Below are 11,797 nucleotides of genomic sequence, written 5' to 3' on the forward strand. Positions count from 1 at the left end.
ATTTATATATGTGAGAATGTTGAGCCCAAAATTAAGAAATTTCTTCCCTACTATGATCTCATTAAGATTTCTGGAAAGCTAGATGTGGTAGTGCACACCTGTAATCCCAGCAGCTTAGGAGGGTAAGGAAGGAGGATCACAAGTTCAAAGCCAGCGTCAGCAATGGCAAGACATTAAGCAACTCCAGTGAGACACTATCTCTAAAAATAAAATACAAAATAGGGCTGGGATGTGGCTCAGTGGTAGAGTTCCCCTGAGTTCAATACCCGGTATTAAAAAAATATATATTTCTGGGAAAACCATGTAATTATTAATTAATGCAGAAAGTTTCCCACAAATGGTCCTTAAAGAAGCTGGCTTCCCTCCATATCTTCCCACAATTGTACTTTTTTGGCTTTGTTTAAATTTGCTGTGGTTCCAGGAACAGAGTTATTTGCAAAATTGTTTGCATTTTCCACATCCACATATTGTCCACGGCCAGTCTGACATTCAGTTTTGTTTTTTGTTTTGGAAGGGGTTGTGGGGGGAGAGTGGGTATAAATAATTGAGCTTAGTGGCACTCGACCACTGAGCCCCATCCCCAGCCCTATTTTGTATTTCATTTAGAGACAGGGTCTCACTGAGTTGCTTAGCACCTCACTTTTGCTGAGGCTGGCTTTGAACTTGCAATCCTCCTGCCTCAGCCTTCCAAGGACATTCAGTTTTAGTGTGATTTTATTCAGGCCTCTGGTTCCACACCCAGGTTTCCACACCCTCAAAACTGCCACAGTCATCCCTTGGATGTGGGCTGTCTTTAAGTGGTGACATTAGGTCCTTGGGGCTTCATACTTACCTAGAATGGATAGAACCAATAAATTATTATGTGCACAGTGCCTGGTCTAGAAAGAAGAATTTTAATTCCATGGAAGCATCAGTTTCAACAATGATACATGCAGCAGTCAGACAAAGTGTCCTTTTAGCCCCATTTCCTTGGGGCTTCCCCTGGCTGAAGCATGGACCACAAGAGCAGGACATGATGTCATGATGTCAGTGTGGACTTGCATATGTAACATGGTGTCATTTAGGGTCAACAAGGTAGCAGCACAGCTCTCAACAGATGTCCAGATGCAGCCACTGCAAAAGGAACCCACTAGATTGGAGTTTGGGCCCACCATTCATGTTCATGTTTCTGCAGCACTGAGATACCTGCTGCAGGAGGCATCATAAACTAGACACACAACCTGTTTCCTTTGTTCTCTGGTGACTTCACATGTGAAAATCCAATGAAGAATAAATAACTGAAGAATAAATCCAGATGCTTGGAATGTTGCAGCATTGAATGTCTTTGGAAGAAACCAGAGGTCTTTCACTGGAGAAGCAGCTGGAGAGCCCTGGATCCAGGTAACACTAAGATAGCTGTGGATGTCATGTTCCTGGGGCTTCTCATGTACCTAAAATATGGACGGAACCCCAAATTACTCTCAGTGTACTACCTGGCCTAGAAAGAGGAGTTTCAATTGCCAAGAGTGGTAATAAAAGTCTGAAAAATTGTCTACTTGGTTAAATTGCATATTTCTCTTCTTTTATGAACTTACAAAATTCAACACAGAACACTTCCTTTGCACTTAGTAACAGATGAAAATGATGGTATTGAGTGTGCTCCGGGTCCTCTGCTCTAGCTATCTTGTTTGTGTTTACTAGAGCAGTGTCCTGTAGGCTGCATCACCTGGTCCATTCAGTATGAAAGTGACGCAGAGTGGTTTTTTGATGAAAGGTGGAAAAACCCAGTTGCTGATTTTGGAATTATCTCCGAAGTCTGCCTCCAATTTCAGCAATATCAGAATAATTGGCATCTGGCTCCTTGAAACATCAAAATTGCAAATGTTGTAACTAATATATCTTCCTAAAAAGTAAGTATATAAAACTTCTATAAGTATTTAGGCATCTAAACTATTTCACATATGGAGCTAATGAATATGTAATTGAGAAGAGTCTCTTTCAATTTTAAGTTGAATCACATTCTTTTCCCTCACAGGTAACATTTTTCTTAAATGGACAATAAAACAAAAATGAGAATGCCTGCACATCTTTTAAAATTTTTTTATTAATTACTTCAAAAGATATTTTCCTTTAGTAAGATTTAAGGGTATATGTATTTCATAAGTTGGACGACTTTTTTTTTTCTTTTTTACTTTTAACCTTGGTATTCACAGAGGATTTACTTTTGCCCCAAAGACACCAAAATTTACTGATTCTCAAGTCCTTCACCAAAAAAAAAAAAAAAAAAGTATAGCATTTGCATATAACTTACACATATCCTGCAGACACTGCACACATCAACTCTAGATTATTTATAATACTTAATACAATGTAAATGCTACCTTAGTTTAGGGAATAATAAGAGAATAGTCTATATGCGTTCATTACAAATACAATCTCTAAAATATATTCAGTGTGAAGTTGGTTGAAGCCATGATCCAGAAACTATCCAGAGTGAAATTGCTGGATCATAGGGCGTATTTTAAATTTTCATTTTTCTCAGCAACCCCCAAACTGTTTTCCATAAGGGCTTCAAAATTTTACATTCTACAAGTAGTACACAGGTTTGTAATTTCTCTCATTTTCAACTAAACTTATTATTTTATGAAATAATAGCCAAAAAAAATGCTACATAGTAAAAAGGACTAGGGTATAGCTCAGTGGTGAAGTACCCCTGGAATCTATCCCCAGTACATAATAATAATAATAATAATAATAATAATACTTTGGACATATAAAAGTGGATATATTTCTGTTTTGTTGCTTTGTCTTGCTAGTCCTTTATCAGCTTCTCCATTCCAATGGAAAACAATATGGAGTTTCCTCAAAAATTAAAGAGAAAATAGAACTACAATATTATCCAGATTACACTCTTCTCCTTAGAATGGAGGAAAAAAATATATAGTATTAAAATGGAATTGTGTACACCAGTGAAAAAATAAATTAGTTTCACTTCTACACATGAGTAACTATCAAAAACAGAACTGTAATTAAAAAGGGTAAGGAAATGTAAATTTATTTATAAGACTTTCTAAAGTGGAAAATTATATATATATATATTCTGCTTAGGCATACATAGATAGTGAAATCAGACAAATTAAGCAAAGGGAAGGTTATTCCAAAATTCAGAATAATAATTATCTCTTAGAGGAAAGAAGCCATATTCTTCTTTAATCTAAAGTCTTGACTACAAAACCAATGAGAACACAAAAGTTTTTAAGCCGAGGTGATTGCTGCACAGTTGGTGTGAACTGAGATCATGGAATGACTGCACTTTGGCTCAGAGCCCAGAACAGAGCTGGGCAGCTGTAGAGGGCACTGGGCCCATGGCATTCTGACCAGATGTTTTTGGGTTGTGCCAGACCACAGGAACCACTACACCCTGGACCCTCACTTGCTCTTCCTGCATCTGCAGCAGCTGAGCAGTGATAACTAGTGAACTTGTGGGCTGTGAAATGTCCATTCCCTGAGAACATGGGTCAGTCCTAGAGTGTCCCTGAGTTCGATTCCTGGGAAAGAAAGAGAGAGAGAGAGAGAGAGAGAGAGAGAGAGAGAGAGAGATACAGATTTGGAGCTATTCCTTGAGTCATCATACAGATTTAGAGATGGGAAAGAAAGGTTATAAATAGATTTTTGGTTAAAACAACAGCAAACATATGGAGAGGATAAAAGATTACAAACCCAGGAAAGAATGTGGATTCATATGCCATTTAGACTCTAAGATCAGGCAGTCATTTTCCTCTATTTTGATCATAAACACTTTTTCACTGTTGAACCACTCTGTAAAGAAAAGACCACTGATTCCAATTTTAAATCAAATTAAGCAAGCTTATATTGTGTACACAAAGAAAGCTGGCCAGGACTGTCTCTCCCAACCCTGGGCTAGAGATCAGCACCCAGCTCTCCAGAAAAGTTTTATAGCACAAAAAGTTGCAAAGGGAGGTGTCTTGAGAACTTATAGCTAACAGGATTTTGACAAGCATAATACAATGATCTGCATGGCTTAACAGTTCAAGGTAGGGAATAAATTCAGATCCCAACATCAGAATTTATGAGGTGCTGCTGAGGTTTAAGAGAGGGTTGTTATCTGGTCAGGGAGACCCAGGCATGGATGAATTCAAGGCATGGGCAGGCATTCCAAACAAGTTGAGAAATCTCAGGAATTTATAGAAAAACAGAAATGAACTTTTCATGAATTTGTGAGGAGATGGATCCCAATCTTAAAATGGAATTAGGCTGAGTTTATCAGTCACTTGGTGGTTCAGAAGTAAATGGGAAATAGAGGTGATTTTCATGAAAATGGAATAGTTTCTCTATTCATCAGGAAATTGAATGTCAATTTTCCTTTTCTACACCATCATTAAATTGTTGGTCATGTTGACAACTTAACCAAAATAAGGATATTCATATAATAAATGCATTGTTTTCATTCTATGTGCACAATAGGTAATGTACCCACGTGATTCAGTTTGTTACATCATAGTCAGAGAACTGAAGCATCCTTTAGGCATTAGTAAGGCTCACAGCCACAGGAATTATTTTCAGCACCAGGTGAGCTTCATTCTAACTCCTGTCTATGTTGTACCTATGACAGAAACACTTCAGGTATCTGAAATGACCCCTTAAAAAGTTGATACATTTATTTATTCAACAACTGAGAATCAAAATAAATAATAATTTTAAAACACATAATATTACTCATATAACACTGTACAATGGTCCAGTGATCTTTGGAAAAGTAACTGAGGAATAAATTGCGCTGAACTTCAGTTCCATTAAACCATCTCCCACCAAAGACAGGGACTCCGTGAGCCTGCACTTGCACAAGCCACTGAAGTGGGAGCAAGGTGTGGGGCGGAGTGACAGCTGCGCGCCTGAGTGGCCTTGCACAGCCCGGAGGGCGCTCCAGGCAAGGCCACTGCTGGGCAGAGGGCAGGCTGCATGCCTGACCCCATCGCGCCCACCCCGTCCAATGGAAAGCTGAACTCTAGGTCTCCTTCTTTCTCAGGAGTGGCTGAGGAGCCTGAGGAAGTCCTTGCTCTACCCCGCTTAGTCCCAGGTGTCCTCCCACACTCCCTTTTGAAAACCTCTTCCTTGGAGAATTTTGCTCCTAAGTACAAGAAGCTGTCTTTCCAGATTAAGATCAACCCCTGTGCCCCGGGCTGCTCCCTCTCATTTGCAAATGACTCTAAAGTCCGGCAGGTTTTCTCACAGCCGGGACCCCTGCAGGGACTGACCCCTCCCCACTTCACTATGCCCAGCTCCTCACTGTTCCAGCGGCCACACCTTTGGCTCTGCTTTCACTCCAAGCCAGACAATGCCTTAAATTACTGATTGAAGACACCAGACCCCTAAGTATCACTTCCTGTCAATCCAAGTAGCTCTCGGGTAACCTGGTTAGATCTGCCTTTAGTTTTTGCTTTGGATTTCTATCCTTGGATTCGCTTACTAACTGACTCTTCATTTATCTTCTTGGTCATCACCGACTTGAAGTCCTTCCCTTTCTTGTTCCGTCTCCAACTGTGCCCACAAGCTCAGCCTCAACCCAGGATGAACCCTGACTTTCACACGTAATCCTAAGGTGCTGAACCCACAGGCAGTGCCACATGAACGAATGATACCACCCTCACTGGGCAAAGTGTGTCTGGGGTACCTGTAGCCCTCCCTTCAAGCCCGAGGGTGCCGCTGTCTGTGGCACATAGGCGCCACCAACCGTGTCATAAACATAAGCAGATTAGGGCTGGGGATACAATTCAGTTGGTAGAGTGCTTGCCTTGTATGCACAAGGCCCTCGGTTCAATCCCCAGCACCACATACACACACACACACACACACACAAATTGGCAAATCTTACTGTATGTTAATTGTATCTCAATTAAAAAAAAAAAAAGCAGATGAGCCCTCAGGTGAAAGTGCCCAATCCTATCTCCATTTCTAAGACCTCATCCAAGGAAAACCTCTGCCTTCTGCCCCTGAGGCTGAACCAAGTTCTCTCCCTCTGAGCACTGCCACTTCACACTTGTCCTGGACCCTGTCCTGCCCAATCCCAGGCTTTCAGGTGCTGCTTATACTAGAGACCTCTCAGGCTTTTGCACACTAATGGCCTTCCCCACCTGCGTTGGAATCGACCCAGGGGCTAACATCTTACAATTTATAAAAACACAACTACACCTACCTTGCGATATTTGGCTCTCACCCCTTCAACACTACCCTTCAGGAAAACTGTTTGCAAACACAGCTGCTCCCTTCCCTCTGGAGCATTCTCTGGGGCACTGCCCCCTGTGGTATCACCCCCTGCATGACAAGGACACTGCCCTCTCGGGACAGCAGTGCTCTGGGTCAGGCAGAGTGCAACCCCCTGGCTCCAGCTTCCCTGCTGTCCCTTCCTCCTGCCAGCTCCACCCCTGAGCCACCAGCTTTGCCCCTGAGCCCCTAGCTCAGCCTCCTCTGGGTGCCTTTTTGTATTTTCCACTCCTTTGCTCTCTCTTTCTTTGCTCTCTTGATTTTTTGTTTCACTCTTCTGAAGGGACCTGCTTATATGGATTTCATTATCAAATCTAAAATCAAACCAGCTTCCTCTACCCCATGAGCTGCTGCATTGACCCCAGCAGTTCCTTCTCTGTCTTTTCTTTAAATAGTCTTTAAATAGTTGTAAATGCAAACTTCATCTTCAATTCTATATTTAGTACCCTCCAATAATAATCATTTCTCTTAGTGCAAAATTCAAAACCTCTACAGGGTTACTAATGATCCACAGGAACAAGGCTCTAACCCCCCCCCGCCCAGGCTGACCTCTGTCCACCTCCCCAGTCACTCTGCCTCCCTCTTCTGTCCTGCATGCCACCACCTCAGCCTGGACTTCTCTGTCCACTTCTGCTCTCCTCCTCCCAGCAGTGAAGGTTGAGCACTAGGTGGGCAGAGCTTCCCTAAACCCCTGCTGATGCAGGCCTTGCTAAGGTCTGCCTTCACACCCAGCCTACTCTCTGTTCCACAGTGTTCTAGAGAAACAGAAGCACGTCCTTATTCTCTATAGGGCTCAAGCCCTCTTGCCTTCTGGAATTAGGCTTCATTGAGGCCAATCTTCCTCGCCTTTTCTATATCTTGTATCTCCAGGCACTGCAGACTGCAGCAGGAGACCTCCTACTTCAGGGGATTAAAAGTATTTGTGGAATTAAGGAATGGAACCGGTGGGGGGGGGAGTGGCAGAGATCTCCTAAATCCTGGCTGAGTGGAGGGGATTTGTGTTGTGCTACGGGCCTAACTCCAGGCCCATTATAGCAGAGAGCACTCTGATCTTCCTCTCCCTTCCCCCCTTCCTTCCTTCCCTGAAACTTCCTTAAGCAGAAAATACTAAAAGTCTAACTTATCCAAGACAAATGTTTGGCACTTCAAAACTCCTTATTTGCTCTGGACCTGGGGATATAGCTCAGTCGGTAGAGGGCTTGCCTCACATGCCTAACTAAGGCTCTGGGTTCAGTCCCTACACCACACACACAAAAAAAAGCTTTATTTGTTCTCTCTTATCACTAGGAGATAATGCAGGACAAAACACAATTCCAAAGTCTTGGTTTCCTTTTTTATTCATTGTTGCCACAGCTGTCACACATCAGGTTTGAGGTGTGCAAGGCCAGTTTCCCAACAGTGCGTAAAAGGGAATCCCTCAGGGACCAGCCAAGCTGCCTTCTCAGGGCTTTTCTATCATCCTCCTTGAAGTCCTTCTTATTCCCAGCATTAGAGAAGACATACTGTGAGGATGGCCTTAGGCCTGAGCCTAAGCCACTCCATTTTAAAAACTCGAGTTTGAAACCTGCAGTCTCACCAGGACACCCCAGAGCCCTCCATTGTGGCCTCAAACAAGTTACTTCCCGTCACCCTGATGAACAGAGTGAAGCCCCTGGCAGGCTGTCCTCACCTGATAAGAGGGAAAGGCAAGAAGATCAGGGGGAAGACACCAGACCAGATGTTTCTGGCCCCAGGGTGAATGATGTTACTGAGAAATCCGGTGGTAGCTGATAAGGATTGAAAGGGGGGTCAAAAAGCCCTCAAATTTAGTTAAATAATAAAGCAAATGAACAGGGATTCAGCCAGCCGAAACAAGGATGCACATCAGGCTGGAGAGCCTGATGAGGACCTGACATCTCATCAATTGTCATGGTTCCTGAGCCTCTGCGTGATCCTCACTGCTCTCAAACTCTACCGCCTCATCTGGACCTTGGTGAGAGCTGCAACTTCTCCCTACAACCCTCTCCTCAACCGGTCGTCCACTCCACCCAGGAAAAGCCTGCCTTGGTTCTGGACCTGGTCATTGAGGTCTGAGTGAGTGTGCATCTGCTGGACATAAAGCCTAAGGATGGAGAATTTTGAACTTAGCACACAGAGGGAATGTCTGTCATGAGCCTGTCATGATTAAGTGTGTTTTGCAGTACTTAGAATTGTTTGCTGTTAATCGATTATGTCTATAGCATTAAGGATTGTTGTTTTCTTGATTAACAATCTATAGAGTTAAACTGTATGGAGTAATTTGAGAGAATAAAGCATTGAAAGGGGCAGAAGCGCGTGGACATTCCTTATTTCTCCCCTCGACTGCATACGTCGCAATTTTGCCCCCTAGCGACATATGCCTAAAGACGGAAGGTCCCCACACAGAGGCCCATCTTCTGATGTCTCATGGGCGGGGGACCTCAAGTCACTGATTCCTTACAGCCACAGGACCCTCTGCACACTAGCGGGGATGCTCAGCCTGGGCTCCGAAACCAGAGTCCTGGTCCTGCCTTGGCCCCAGGAGCTGCTGCTTTCAGACTCTCCCTACCTAATGAAGACCTGACCTCTCACTCTGACTCCACAGCAGCCGTGCTGCCTTCTGATGGCTTTTCTAACAGCCTCCTTGAAGTCTTTGTTCCTCAAGCTGTAGATGACTGGGTTCATCAGTGGTGTGACCACGGTGTAGAAGACAGAGATGATCTTGTTGATTTCGGGTGACAGGTGGGCACTGGGGCGCACGTACATGGAGATCATGGTCCCATAGTAGATGGTGACAACAGCCAGGTGGGACCCACAGGTGGAGAAGGTCTTCCTCTGTCCAGAAGCTGAAGGGAACTTCAAAATGGAGGACAAAATGAAGACATAGGACATGAGGGTCAGGAGAAAGCAGACGCACAGCACTGCGACCGACAGGACAAAGATGGCCATCTCGGTGACGTGGGCACTGGAGCAGGAGAGTTACCTGAGCAGTGGGAGGTCACAGAAGAAGTGGTTGATCTGGTTGGGCCCACAGAAGTCCAGCTGGGAAATCATCATGGATGGCAGAAAGCCTGTGCCCACCCCTGTCAACCAGCAGAGGGCCACCAGGTGCCTGCAGGTGTCAGGGCTCATGAGGAAAGGGTAGTGCAGTGGACTGCAGATGGCCAGGTACCGGTCGTAGGCCATCATGGCCAGGAGGAAACACTCAGTAGTCCCAGAGAACATGAAGAAGTAGAGCTGCACCATACAGGTGGAGAAGGAGATGGCCCGGCCCCAGGAGGCCAGGTTGGCCAGGAGAAGGGGCACAATGGTGGACGTGTACCAGATCTCCAGAAAAGAGAGGTGCTGGAGGAACGTGTACATGGGGGAGTGCAAGCGCCTGTCCTGGCTCACCACTGCAATGATGACGATGTTCCCAGTGAGGGTCAGGAGGTAGATGAGTAGGAAAATGGTGAAGAGCAGGGTCTGCCACTCCTGAAGGGTCCGGAATCCAAGCAGCTGAAACTCGGTGACCACAGACACATTTGGGGCTTGCATCATCTGGGGGCAGGGAGTGCAGAAAACATGTATGAAAAGCACAGGGTGCGAGGACAAGAATATTATGACTGCTGGTGTTTGGACCTTCGGGGCTTTTTTGTTTTGTTTTAGGTTTGCATGTGCTGCTCTTGGGAGGTTCAAATGCACAATCCCATGCTCCTTTTATTTGACCACATTTGGATCTGCAGATCAATGGCTCCGAGCTTCCTGACCCAGTCACTCCTCTGTCTCCTCAGTGAGGATTGCAAATGTGTTCTGTTTTCAAACCTCAGCATGGCCTTGTCTCTCTGTACCTTCAGCAAGTGATCTATTTGACCAGAAGCCTGGGGTCCCCATGGGAGCACGTGCAGGCTTAGGCCACTAACACCCCCACCTACCGCCTTTTGTCCAGTTCCTCTGTACCCTGAAGGAGTGGTGTGCATGGGTCTCTGCTAAATCCCTCACTTGGGCTGTGTCCTCCCCCACACTGGGAGGTGCTGCAGGTTTCCAGCTCACCCTCTCCTGTCCAGCAGTGGCCACCTCTCTGCTGGAGTTGTTCCTGTTTACCAAAAGCCTGGTTTCCGCTCCCTGTAAACGAGAGGTGAAGCACACCATCAAGGTCCAGCTGTGCTGCCTCCGTGGGCGGCCCACCCCCGTGGACTCCTTCCCTGGTGGAGACCATCCCTTCCTTCATTGGCCCTTAGTCCTCTGCTTCATTTATGAGTTGGTTTGTTCGTTTGCTTGTTGTAATGGGGGTTGAACTCGGGCCTCACTCGTGCAAGGCAAGTGCTCTACCACTGAGCTCCACCCCAGCCCTTTCGATTTTAGACAGGGTCTCACCAGTTGCCCAGGCTGGCCTTGCACTTGCCACCCTCCTGCCTCTGCCTCCGAGAAGCTGGGATCACAGGCATGACCACCACTACCCCCAGCTCCTCTGCTTGCTTTGTCCACTGCTCTCAGGACCCCTCCCTCTTCCTGATCAGCTCGTCACTTAACATCGGTGACCTTCCTCTGAGTTCCACCGTAGCTGGCTCTTCACGTTTGCAAACTCTCAGGGTTTACAGCAGCTCAACATGCAGCTCTTGACTTTACTCATTCATTCATTCATGGTGCTGGGGTTACACCGGGCCTCCTGCTAGCCTGACTCTAGGTTCAGTCTCTCAGCTCTTAACCCTCAATTTCACGTGTCAGTCTTGAATATTAGTGTGCAAACAGCTGTCCCATCTGAAATGCACCACAGATGTCCACTCAGCTCCTGAGGCTTCTGTGACCTCACCTCCACCCAGCCTCCCAGAGCTGCCCACCAGACCCTTGGTGCAGCTGTCCACCCCCACAAGGGGGCACTCTTCACCACTGCTCAACCAGAAACCTTGACTTTGACCCAATATTAGACTGCAAAATCAGCTGGCTCCACCTGCAATTATTTCCAGATCCAGGGCGACCATTATTCCACCCACTTTGCTTGCTGCCTGGAATAGGTGCCATCATCTCTCACCCTGATGGCTGCAGCGCTTTCCCTGTGGCCCTCCATGACCACCGTGCCCTACTCAGTAACTCAGTCTCTGTGAGGAAGTGAAAACACATCTTACACAGGGGCACAGAGGAGCTGCGGATTGTCCCTGCTTGGTGAACAGAACACTGGCCAGTCCGCGCACTCTCCTGAAGACCCCCTCTTCTGCTGATTTGCCACTTGGCTCATCATCTCTAAGACTGCAATTCGTTTTTTTTGCTGTGTTCTGTTTTCTCCTCTTGTGCCTGGGCAAAAGCATCAGGAAGGCTATGTCCACTGAACATGGAACCTTTACATGGACTAAGAGGACATCGTAAGCTCTATGAAGCTGCCTTCAGGAGCCCAGCACGGAGCAGGAAGCCTCATGCACACACTGGATCTCTTAAATCCAGCTCAAGATGAGGTCATTGGGGACCCTAGGGCATTCTTGGTTGGCTGGGCCCTGTGGGTCCTCTGCCCTGCCTCTCACACCTGGGTCTGCTCTTCTCCTTGCCCATTTGGCTCCTGACTCTT

The 11,797-nt window shown here is 45.9% G+C and overlaps 1 protein-coding gene across 1 annotated transcript; it reads right to left on the reverse strand.

The window, feature by feature from the left end:
- Positions 1 to 8,823: 8,823 nt before the first annotated feature.
- On the reverse strand, positions 8,824 to 9,795 carry LOC107147946 (olfactory receptor 11L1-like). The gene is given in 1 exon segment (XM_015492539.1): positions 8,824 to 9,795. A coding segment is annotated over 1 exon segment (972 nt).
- Positions 9,796 to 11,797: the final 2,002 nt, after the last annotated feature.

Source organism: Marmota marmota, unplaced genomic scaffold (assembly GCF_001458135.2).
Source record: "Marmota marmota marmota unplaced genomic scaffold, marMar, whole genome shotgun sequence".
Classification (NCBI taxonomy): Eukaryota; Metazoa; Chordata; class Mammalia; order Rodentia; family Sciuridae; genus Marmota; species Marmota marmota.